Raw genomic sequence first — 12,752 nt, forward strand, 5'->3', positions numbered from 1 at the left:
ATAAAGGAGGGGAAAATGTAAAGTTATCTATGGAAGATGAACTGGGACTTCAGTTTCACTTCACTATATCAGAGTTTACTATAGCGGGTTTTAATGGCTCTGCAGCAAAGTGGCATCCAGGTCACGTGAGGGTTGAAAAAATATTGATACAATCGCTGCTGCTTTAGCCGCAGTGACGGCTCTTGAAGCAGGCTAGCTTTAGCGATGCAGTGAATCAAAATGATGAATTAGCGATTATTTTTCCAATCCTTACATGACCAAGATGCCACTTTGATATCATAGCCATCGCTTGGCTTTTGAGGCTGAACAAGTGAGAAAAACTTCTATTATAAATTATTTTAGGGTCCTAAGGGCCAAAAGGGTGGTTTATGCATAGTAATATCTTATGCATCAGCAAGAAGAAAACTAACATGCAACCAAAGTTTAGCACCATTAACAGTCGGCAGAAATGTCACATTTTTGTCTGCCAGTTTTGCCATGGAGTCTCTTCGAAGGGCCTATTGTTAACACGATCCAGGAAAATACTTCAGATGTCACGATGCTGTAATGTGTTACATATTGCCATATTGTTAAATATGAGCTGCAAGGTGTGATTAGATAACTGAATGAATAAACATTATTTATATAGTTACTGCTTTCTCAACTGGCCTCATGTAAAGCACATCAATGTAAGGGCTCCTATTTCAGGTCTCCGCTCGCTTTTACAAGCCTATCCGCTCTTCTCATAGGCCCGGTGGTTTGTGTATCCTTGCGCTGCTGCTGGTTGTTTCGGTCTCTCACTCACTGGCAGTTACTCCACATGGACGTATTTGCTCTATGGCAAGGTTTGTTTTGGTTTAGAACATTCTTTTGTATCATACCCTCCAGCACCTGTGTACTTAAAGTAGCAAAGGTAGTTTTGAAACCTACTTTAGTAAACTAGAAAGGCAGATTGCAGTGTGTGCCTTGTGCGCTTATTTCTAATACAAAATGTTTACCCTTTTAGTTGAGTAATCAGAAACACTTTTTTTAATTTCACTGTATTTCCAACAATTCGAGAAAATTTGGATTGCATGTTTTCTTCTGTTGGCACTGCGTAAATGGAAAAAAAATACCTTTTTCCCAAGTTAATGCATCATATTTATGTTTAGGCATTGGTGAAGAAATGCAGGGTTAATTTTTGCATTTTGAATGAACATTAACTATTTAGCACCTGCTGCATTTGAGGATGCATTTCGGGGATGGCTTCATTCGCTTATGCGCTATAAAACCCAGCGCAACACACTGCTCGAGGCCTTGCTCGACATAACCGTCTAGCTGAGCCTTGCTCATGACTTTTTTGTAGAATTTTTGACCATGCTCCAGTCTCGTAATGGAGTTAGTAATACTTTTCTGTTAAAAAGTAATAAACATGCTGGAATGACATTTGTTAACCGGAAGCTAGTTTATAGGCACACAGTCATTATTCACAGCATGACCAATTGTAGAAATATTAAGCACCAGCAGCTGAAAAGAAAAAGAATCCTTCATAGACATTCAAAGCGCATATCATACACGAGCTGCGAGTCCGAATTCTAAAGTAGGTTTCATAACTGCTTTTGCTGTTATTTTGACGCACAAGCACCTAAGATCAGTTAGGAAAACAATGCCATGAAGAAAAAAAATAATAATAAAATAATAATATAGTAGAAGTTTAATATACAAACAGCAGGTATGTCTCCATAACTAGCACACTGGCTTCTTTCACATCATAGTACACAAGCAGCAACGTGAATCCTGTTTCTAAAAGCACCTAGTCACATCTCAAACCTTTTTTGACAATATGGCACACTTTGTCAAACTATCCTTTTGTATCCCTCTGCACACAAATCTCATAGTCAAGCTAGCTCGTCTAAACAATGCACAATGGTCGGTCACTGCTCAGGTAAAGCTTGGTGGCATGCTCCACTGCAAAGTAAAAAAAAAAGTAGGGGGCAAGAAAATGGATGGGAGGCAACCGGTGGCCTAGTAGCTTAGGCGCCCGCCTCGACTTCCAGATGCAGTTAAGTTCAAAAGCCCACCGCTAGATTATGATGGGTACGAGCGTGCCCTGGCCTGGCGGCCATTTTTCTTAGAGGTATGTGTTTAGAACAGGCTCCACATACATTGCTGCAGAAAAACCACACTAAATTTCAAACACCTTAGCTTGCAATGGTGGCTAAAGTTAGCATGAAGAACACTGTAGCGCTTGGAAACACAGACAGCGCTACAGTCGTCATCATGAACAACCAACTCACCCGATCTGCCACCCTCATCAAGTTAGCATGTTAACACAGAGATCAAAATTCAGGTTCTTGGGCTATAAGCAGCATGTGAACACAGATGTGCACATTACCTCACGATGCAGTAAACAACCATTTGAAAGTTCCCTTCACAGTAGCACTGCAATCTTCGGCAAGTCCAGGTTCACCTCTGGACACCCAAATTGTGAGACAAAAAACAAAACGCTCGAAACATTCTTGGCTGCCAAAACTAAAGCTAAACATTTACATGCAGACTTGGTAACTGTCTTGAAAGTTATCATGTCTTAAAACGTCTTCAAAAAGCAGACTGCCAATATGCTAATAACTGCAATTCATCGGTAGTACTACTGACAACAAAAAAAAAATACAAGATGTAAGTCCTTTGTACCCATGACACTTATCACCAGCACTTATCGCGGGCCATACTCGACGCTACCTCCATCATATTTAACTGGGGCATGTGCGCCCATTGTTTGAATTAATGGTTGTCTGATGCCACACACTCGCACAGGCGTTGGCCGGGACCGTGCCTCTAGTTTGATATTTCCAAATTTATGGGGGTCGAACTAATGAGATTTCACTGTAATTAAACAATCATTAACGCTGCTGCCTGCCACAAAAGTGGTGCAGCAGTCATTGCCTCCCACAAAAAAATATTATGTATACATCAACAAAGCATGTTTCAAATTGTACTACATTTCTCAGCTTCACTCTCTCCACTACTCTCCAGGCAAGGTGCTAGGCAAGGTATGAAAAAGCACTTGAAAGTGTTAGAAGAGTTATCTGAAAAATTGCCAGGTGCCAATCTGACCATCAGGCTGACAAAATATGAAATTTGAAGCAGTCTCCTAACTGTATCAGAAGTATGGTAAGAGCCGTATAGCTACGTGGTGTGCTACAACCACTGAACACTGGTAGATCACCCTGTGACTTGCATCATATAACCGTGAGTTCCTTCAGGTGAACATTCTTTTCATGGTGCTTCAGATCTTCCCCGCGTGCATATGTACTGGAACAAAAGCGACATCTAAACGGCTTTTGACTGGTGTGGCTTTGCACATGGCGTTTAAAGTTTGATTTTTCTGCAAAGGAGAAGGGACACAGGTTGCACTGGTACGGCCTCTCGCCCGTGTGGGTGCGGACATGCCTTTCCAAGTCCCTCTTGGTACCAAAGCTGCTGCTGCAATGGCTGCATTTGTATGGCTTCTCACCCGTGTGGGTGCGCAGATGCCTTGTCAGGTCGCTACTTGTTCTGAAGCCCTTGCCACAATGGGTGCACTGGTGTGGCCTCTCACCCGTGTGGATGAAGGTGTGTGCTTTCAGGCTGCCGCTTTGTGTGAAGCTCTGGTTGCAATGGAAGCAGCGGTATGGGCGCTCCGTAGCATGCAACTTCATGTGGTTCGTGAAATGAGAGGGTGAAGCTGCAGAATAGCCGCATTCATGGCACAGGTACGGTTGCCTTCCTTCTTCAGGTGTGTAAACTGGTGACCCACATCTGCTAAGAGTAGCATTTGGGCCTGCATAACAGAAAAAAAGTATGCTTCTTTAACAGGCATTGCAATGAGGTCCACTGAAAAATAAAAGTTGATGAAACTGATAGGCATCGAATTGTCCATCATCCTCTCACAAATATTTTTTTATTTAGCTGAGGTAGCAGCATAGGTATTAGTGATTTAAACAGGCTTCTTGTTTTTGCTCTCGGTTAATATGCCAACCTGAGGGAGAAAAACAGATCACTGACTGGTACTGCACTCTGGCCACAAAAATATCACCAGCCAACCCAGCTCAGTTCATATTTTGTTTTTTTTTTGCCCCTTGCTCCCCCTCCACAGCTAGACAGCTAAAGAAAGAGTAGAAAAGGAGGAATGCCATGATCTCCTGCCAGGTCAGGCAAGCAGCCAGCCCTTTTCATTGTGGCTGGCAAACCTATAACAACACTCCACTGCTTGGTGTAACCTGCACTAGACAATGTCATGTGGGAGAATTATGGCACCTCTTATCCCGTTGCCATGTGGTGCAAAAGTAGAAATATCTAAAAATATCCTGTAAATTACTAGCTAGCTTTTTAGGAGTTATATGCGGTATGCGCACTCAATGGCATTTCCTCTACATTATGAGTACGTTTTATGACCACTTTCTGATATTCCTTTCTTTGGGGGTAGTGTTAAAATGGCACCTCCTGCATATTTCAAGTGCATAAGTGTGTATTCTAGCAGTATTTAATCAAAGTTCCTGCACCCTGTTAGCAACACGTTTATTAACCCCTTTGTATAAACAAATAGCAATGCATAAAGAAAACTGACCAATTACACTAATCTCAGCTCACAAAACTTAGCAGGACATGCACATAGTGTTGGAAATGCATCAGTGCTTCACTACACACAGGTTAGCGCCCTTCAGCAATGACAGGCGCAGTGCTTTACAGTAGCATATGTTGAGAAGGCTCTCAACTCTACTGCAAGCATCACTTCACATGTCCTTCCAATTGTGCCTCTACAAGTATGATTGCACGCAAAAGGTATGGTCTCGGGAGTGGCAAACCACAACATGGTGCATTTATGACTCAGAAAATGTCCAGTGCCCCATAATCTTTAGTGCCTTTCCAGAGGGTCCAGCAGAGGACCTTTTCGAGGTGTATGCAACTAACTTAACATAACTTGCACCTAGGGAGTATTTACGTGTGCTGTTTGGATAGTGCTACCAGGCACAAGGTGAAATGTCTGCAGAGGAACCGTTGCTATAGAAATTAAGTGAGAATAAGAGTGTTAAACTACCTACATTCATAATTAGAAGATAGTAAGGCATCATATAAAGTGCAATACAAAACAGACACAGCACAGTTGCAACTCTGTGGGGGCAGTGCATGTGCACAACAGCATAGAGAGGAGGCGAGTAATCCAGAGACTGGTGCAGTAGAGCCTTGCACTTCATTGAAAATTTCAGAAGATCGACTTCAAATCTGAAAATGAAACAGGCAAAAGTGAATGGGTCATCTGTAGTCAGTCCTTTCATTTGTGCCTCATGCATTTTCTAACTTCCAGAGATTTAATGCACAAGCAGAGAAGAGTATACAATTAGCCATGGCTTTTTAGTGTCTCTGCAGAATGCAGGAGCAGATAATTGGTCTACAGCAGTTTAAACACCCAGCATGAATTCAGACACCAAGAAGGGTGGATATTTGCAAGTACTGCTGAAGCAGTCAGACAGCTGCACTCTGCAAGCCAGCTTCCATGGACAGCAAGTGCCTACATTTCCAAAGCTATAATTTTGCCCAGCACAATACCCTAGATCCATACAGCAGATTGCAAATTTGATATCTTCAGCAGACATAAAACATGCACTTACAGAAGAAAAAGAAAATAAATATTGTGTGTTTTTTGAATGCCAAACCATAGTTCCCCGTAGATGCAAGACTGTTGTATCATTTGTGTCACTTTCACTTGATTAATGATTGGGAATGAATAGAAAGATGCAACTACAGCATCAGAAGGCCGGAACCAGAACAACGCGCTCATCACATGAACACAGCACTAGGAAATGCCCTCACATAGGCAACACATGCTTCAATTATCACATCAACAGACACACAAACCAATAAGTTTCACGCAATCAAATACGGATCGCCTGAAAAGGAAAGCCCTTTTCTCTCTCCTACTATATATAGACCATAACGTTAACATCAAAGTTGCTCAGAATGCAAACATAAATACTGAATATTAATACAGTTGTACTTGAAAATGGGGTTAAAACATAGAGCAACCACCCCTAGTCTGCAAGCACCCATTTTATGAAAATGGCAACAGCAGCACAACGAAATCAAATGCGCTGAAAACCTTATGAGTACAGGCTCCCTATAGGGCATTTATCACCTCTTTCAAATTAAAAGGTGACAGAGTCGACTAAAGGATGCCTTCTGCACTTCATAACAATCACGCTGACGTCAGCTAAAGACTGCCCGACTCCAACTATATCTGCACAAGCAAAAACCTAGCAAGGAACGGAGATTTCACTCCCTTGATTCCTGAAGGCCCAAACCATGGCACAAGTCGTGTCACATAGGATATCGACTTATTAGGTGGGTTGCAGAAACCTAGAAGTCAGCTTCTCTGCAGGGCAAAAACCCTTTCACCATGGCAGCCAAACCTGTTTTGGGGGCAGAAGTTGGATGCAGCGCAGAATACTTTTATGTCCAGCCTGATGTCATGCACAAACCTGTTGAGCAGCATTCCTTCACTATTGAGAGCATGGAGGAGGTAGGGGCGGGGAGGCATTATGAATGGCACTCACAAACGGAGGGGTTCTTAATCTCATAATTGCGTGCAACAAAAAGAGTGGTGCAGGAAATGGACATGGCCACTATTGCCACAATAGACGTCTCCTGCACTGCACCTGATTTCTGCGCCCAGACAGGTTTGGCCGCCATGGTGAAGGGGTTTTTGCTCTGCAGAGAAGCTGACTTCTAGGTTTCTGCAACCCAACTATACCGCGTCTGGCGTCTAAACCCGAGCTTCCGGGATCGATTCTGATCGAGGCGAAATGCAAAAATGCCTGTGTAGTTCACGAGCGAGCGCTCAACGCAGGCGGTGTTTACAGCGTCCCCAGTCTGCTCGAAATTGCGATGATGAATTTGATGATGAGCATTGATGATTAGCTTCAGTAGACGGTAATGTATTTCAAAAAAAAAAAAAAAAACTCAAGCTGTTTTTGTCCCAGCAGTACTGTGATCAGCCGTGATCGCGCCCAGTCCCAATGGTTCGAGGTCCCGAAATGTCCCGAAAGGTCCGCCCCAGCGACGTTTGGCTCGGCGAACACATAGCGTAACACGCTATCATCAGCTTCATGATCACAGGCCACTAGCCGTCCACAGAGCAAGGTGCAGAACACTTTTTGTTGAAACGCACAGCAATGCAAACAAATTCAAACTGAACGACTGAAATTGCAACTTCGTGTAGTTCGTGCATGTCAATCAAGAGACTATGCGCATGCGCACGTTTCAGCCAAGGTTACTAGATTCATTCAATCAGTTAGTATAACCGAACTACGCCAAAATTGACCGTCATTGTTTGGCATATTAAATTAGTTTCGAGCTTGTATATCTACATGCTAGTATTTTTATGCGCGATCTTTTGAGCAACGTTAACGTTGCTTTTCAGGCAGTCACGAACACATTCAGAGTGCAGCCATGGTGCAGCATCGCAGGCATGCAATCGAGATTTGTCTTCATTATAAATACAAGTTTAATTGTTTTCAAGACAAAATATCAATATCCAGAGACCATATCTCAAGTATGCCCTAAAGCCATAGACCTTGCTAAAGCTTTGCCAAGCTTTCTTTCCTTTTTTGTTTCTTGTTTTTACTCGTTTTAGTTGTTCGTCGCGTTGTGGACCTTCGCTGCCGTGCAGACAGAAGAGGGAAGGGAGAGGGAGAGAAAGACGCGCGCCGTAACAGCCGTCGTCCACCACATAAGCGGTGGCAGGTGCAATAACAGATAAAAATTCAGCGGCGTTGACCTGCCGTCCCAGCCCCGTAGGGCTAGGAACAGCTATACCCTTAAAGCCTTAACCACCTCACCCTCCAGATGCATGCGTTTTGTAAAGTACAGCATTTGTTGAGAAACGACTATGCGTACACTGGACGGGTCAATTGACACTTCCAACAAAGAATGAAGTGACAAAAGGAAACCAACCATCTGGAGCTAATGTATCATCATCAGCCTGATTATACCCACTGCAGGGCGAAGGCCTCTCCCATCATATTTCTCCATTTAACCCGGTTCTGTGCTAGCTGCATACTTGACCCCAGCGAACTTCTAATCTCATCCGCCCACCTAACTTTCTGCCGCCCCCTGCTACGCTTTCCTTCACTTGGAATCCAGTTTGTTACCCTCACTGACAATCGGTTATCCTCTCTTCGCACTACATGTCCTGCCCATGTCCATTTCTTCTTCTTAATTTCCACTAGAATGTCGGCAACTTGAGTTATTATATATATATATATATATACTTGCCAAAAAGATGTTCTTGGCTGCAGAGGAAATAAATAGCGAAGATGATTAACACAATTCATTTATTCTTCGTCGACGTTTGGACCGGGGTCCAGTCTTTCTCAAGACTGTGGTTACATTGCTTGAGTTTCAGTTTTAAAGGTTTGAAAATTGTACAGACGCAGGAAAGAAGAACCGCTAAAGAAAATATATATATATATATATATATATATATATATATATATATATATATATATATATATATATATATATATATATATATATATATATATATATATATATGTATATATATATATATATATATATATGTATATATATATATATATATATATATGTATATATATATATATATATATATATATATATATTAGTTGAACCTCGTTATAACGAAGTAGTACGGGGCGCGAAAATTTGTTCGTTATATCTAATATTCGTCTTAAAAGTGCGTGCCCAAGTTCCTGTTAAGCTTGCTAATTAAACGACACAAAATGTGCACTAATATGGATAACACAAGGGTGCGTAAACGCATAAATTTTTAATTAAAAGCTTGGTATAAATATGAAATTTCGCATTTCGTTCCGTGTTGGAGAGAAAAAGTGAATACTCAAGAAGGGATGTCGCCTCCGCACACGACGTACTTCACAGCAGTCGGTCAGGTATTGTTTCTCCAAGAAGCTGTGATCTGGTTAATTAAAACTTGTTTTAAAAAGTACAGATCATGAGTGACATGATTACTGCAAAAAAAGGCAACTGAATTTCCGGGAGAATTACCGTTTGTAAAGGTAATTCATTATTTACAAAATTACCAAAAATGTTATTAAATACTAGCAATCAATTACTTGTAACACGCACTACGTGTATTTCTGCTCCTCGTGCAAATTCCTCGATCGGAAAGTGGCGATGCGAGACGCGAGCATCCAGGTGGCAAGCTGTCCATGCATGTGTTGCAATCGTAAACCTTATAGCCGTCTTGTCTAGACGCCTGAGTAGCATCTCGGAGCATATTCGCAAGATCAAGTGTATTAATTGTCACGTGGTGGTGACAAGGCAGATGACAACAAATGACTGGCTGGAATCTTTCGAGATGCATATCTCGAATCATCTGCCGCTAAAGAAGTGATAAAGCCGGGTCTTGTGAAACGAACATGAACAATCAAAGAATACAGAATTGATCCGTGCGTCCGAATCAGAGTGATAAGGACAATAAGGCCGCATGCCAGCGGCTGCTGAAAAAGAACAAATAGACATTTGAATAGTTTGCTGCAGTATAATTTTTTTTTTTTTCGAGAAAAACTTTTTTTTTACGTTATAGCTGGTTTATCCCTTAATTTTGAAAACTATTCCTGAAATTTGGCCGTGCAAAGCATGCACAGCTGGCTGGCTGCAATTTGGTAGTATAGTGCCAAGGAGAGCAGAAGGCCATGGTCATATTACGCAATGATCAAATTTCAAACTTGTCATAAATCGGTCATACCTATCAATTAGCCCCGCTCTGATTGGACCATTTTGACTGGCAGACATATCGACCAATAGGAGTGGAGCAAACCGACAAGCTTGTGGCAGTGATTTGTGTGCGTGCGTGTGTGTGAGAGAGATACAGAGAGAGAGATCATGATTTATATGTCGCATAATTCGGCACCAGACCTACACTCAGTCATTGTAAAGACTGCGGGCAGAGAGGTAAACTAGACCACATAATCTGGCAATGCTCCTTTTCGCTTGTGGCAATGGGAAACATTCAAGACACGAAGGCTAAACCTCTAGACCCAAAAAGAAGTCATTCGCCTGGCGGCTGAGGCCGTGAAATATCAGTGTATTCTTGCGCGCTTCTAGTTGTGGAGTCCCAGCGCCCTATTCGTGCCTATGTACCATGAGTGGGGGAGTACGGAAAACCTGTTTGTAATCAATTAATCAATAGACTTAAACTGCCCGAATTGGCGCTGCACACTGCAAACTTCGGGGGAACTGGTGAAGCGAGTGCAGCCAAGCTTCTAGGACAGACTGGGTATGAAATGAGTAGCTAATTTCCTCCATTACCGAGTATGTGAAAGCAGTAGATGCTACAGATTCATAGAGCAGCAACTGCCTATGCATGAATATTCTGTTCTCAGCGTTTCAAATATTTTCTGCGTGGGGAAATCAACTGCAAAAATGAAACCCGAGAAAACTTTCAGGCTTGATTTGCAGTACTATTCAGATCCTGCTTCATTGCAAAAGTTGCCAACACAATTGACACAGGTACAGCCTTTAGCTTGGTAGTATGCAAATCTGTGCTGCACAATTCTCTAGCTGCGACTTCCCATAGCAACTTCCCATGCAGGAGCAAAGGTGGCCTGCCAATGTGTGACTGCTTTGCAATGCCCTTGCCGTTTAGTTTATTGTAGAAATACGAACCTCTATTTTTGTGCTCTGGTTGTGCTTTTATGGTGGGAATATTTGACACAGCTATGCCCAAGCATGGGCACCTTTGCCTGCCTGCAATTTAAAATGTAAAGAATCACCTCGCAGCACGCATGCTGCAACGAAGAAATATGCCGCAAACATTTTTTTACATAACTGTTAAAAAGGCAAACACTTTTTAGCTGAAATAAACGTAGATGCCATTTGGTATGTCAATTTGGACTGCAAATCGCAAAGCCTCCTCTAATATACATGTCAGAGAATGGAAAGTAAAATAGTTGTCCAAATGAGAAAAAGACTTTATTGGAATGAAATACATGTTTTAAAGATCAGTTTGCTTCCCTCACGCCACTGTTTACGAGCACACTGGATGACAGCATGTAGTGCACTGTAGGAACAAGGTCCTCATCTCCTTGATTTCTTTCAAGAAGGATCTCAATGTGTACAGATATTAACATTCTGTGTAGCAGTTATCAAAAACACATTGGATGGCAACAAGTAGCCTACAGGACAGGAACACGATCCATTGATCTTTTTCAAGGACCTCAATGTTTACAGAAAGTAACATTCTGCGTAGCAATGGTTTAGCAAACACACACTGGATGAGAACGAGTAGCACACAGTACAAGAACATGATTGATCAATCTCTTTCAAGGACCTAGATGTTTACAGAAATTAACATTCTGTGTAGCGATGGTCTATCAAAAGCACACTGGATAGCAACAAGTAGCGTACAGTACAGGAACATGATCCATATCAATTTCCTCACCGCTCTTTCAGGACCCAAGAACTACTTAGATCAAAACAAAATATGTCTGCCCAACATTGTGAGTTAAAAGGTTACAAGGTGCTTGACCAAGACATTTTGGAGAGCAAAAATGTTTCAGAGTGAATGTAATCTTTGCAACATTACTTGATAAGATCTCAAAACTGGACTGACATGAGGTATTGCTGCGGATTCAGATGTAAAAAATGAGTAGAAACTTATTTATAGACAAACGGTCATTCACAATTACTAGTTGTCATTTAGTTTTAAAATAAGCTGCACCACAACTGTGAAGTTAAATTGTATGAAGATGACATTCCAACTACAACACACACGAGAACACTGTTGAAAAGAAAGAGGAATCACAAGAGAACCAATTTAACAAAACTAAAGCAACTAGAGTATAAACTAGCCATATTCTCAAATCAAGCTAAATTCTCACACAATGAATAACTTCAAGGCAGAGTGGATGGCTTCACAGGAAACTTTTCATGTAAGTGTAGTGAGTCTGTGCGTGCATGCACTTTGGAACACAAGTGGCACACAAACTATTTTTCTCCTTTGTGGGTTTCCATGTGTTTCTTTAGGTGTTGATTCACCATGAACGCTTTAGGACAGAAGCTGCATTGGTATGGCCTCTCACCCGTGTGAGTGCGAAGGTGCCTTGTTAGACTTGTATTTGTCACAAAGCATTTGGTGCACTCCGGGCACCTGTACGGCCGCTCGCCAGTATGCGTCCGAACATGCTGCACCAAAAGACCAGATGTTTTAAAAGTCTTACTGCAGTAAATACACTCGTATGGCTTCTCGCCTGTGTGTGTACGGACATGAGTTGCTAGGTGGCTGCTCTGTTTAAAGCTCTGGTTACACTGGCCGCACCGAAAGGGGCGTTCTCCAGTATGTGTATTCTGGTGGGCATCAAAGTGGGATCGGATATTTGTACAATAGTCACATTCAGTACACAGAAAATAGTATTTTCCTGCTTGAAGCTTCTGACCAGGTGGCAACAGGCTCTCGCTCCAAGTGTTGTCCAGACCTGCACAGTGGAACAATTTCACAAAATGTTAGGGATACACTTAAGTGCATAAGTGAACAGCTGGCCCACTCTTGAAGAGTTGGTGAAATTGTGATGATGTTTCTTATGGTAACACGTGGATGACTGTTTATGAGCTCCCATCCCAGTCATATCAGCATGACACCTACAAACAGGAATTATTAAAAAATGGTCAGAACTGAGCAAAAAGCTAAAGATATCCAAAGCCATATTGTTTTCCAAGAACCAATGTTCACAAAAGAAATATGGGCACATAAGCAAACTCCG

General features: G+C 42.0%; 1 protein-coding gene across 1 annotated transcript; it reads right to left on the minus strand.

Annotated features, from left to right (window-relative positions):
- Positions 1–1,646: 1,646 nt before the first annotated feature.
- Positions 1,647–12,495, minus strand: LOC146179116 (uncharacterized; the record flags this gene model as incomplete). The annotated part of the gene is made up of 3 exons (XM_084580113.1): positions 1,647–3,804; positions 10,767–10,781; positions 11,981–12,495. Coding segments are annotated over 3 exons (1,137 nt in total), but the record flags the coding sequence as incomplete, so codon positions are not given.
- Positions 12,496–12,752: the final 257 nt, after the last annotated feature.

Source organism: Amblyomma maculatum, chromosome 9 (genome assembly GCF_055883805.1).
Source record: "Amblyomma maculatum isolate TAMU_Amacu chromosome 9, ASM5588380v1, whole genome shotgun sequence".
Lineage (NCBI taxonomy): Eukaryota > Metazoa > Arthropoda > Arachnida > Ixodida > Ixodidae > Amblyomma > Amblyomma maculatum.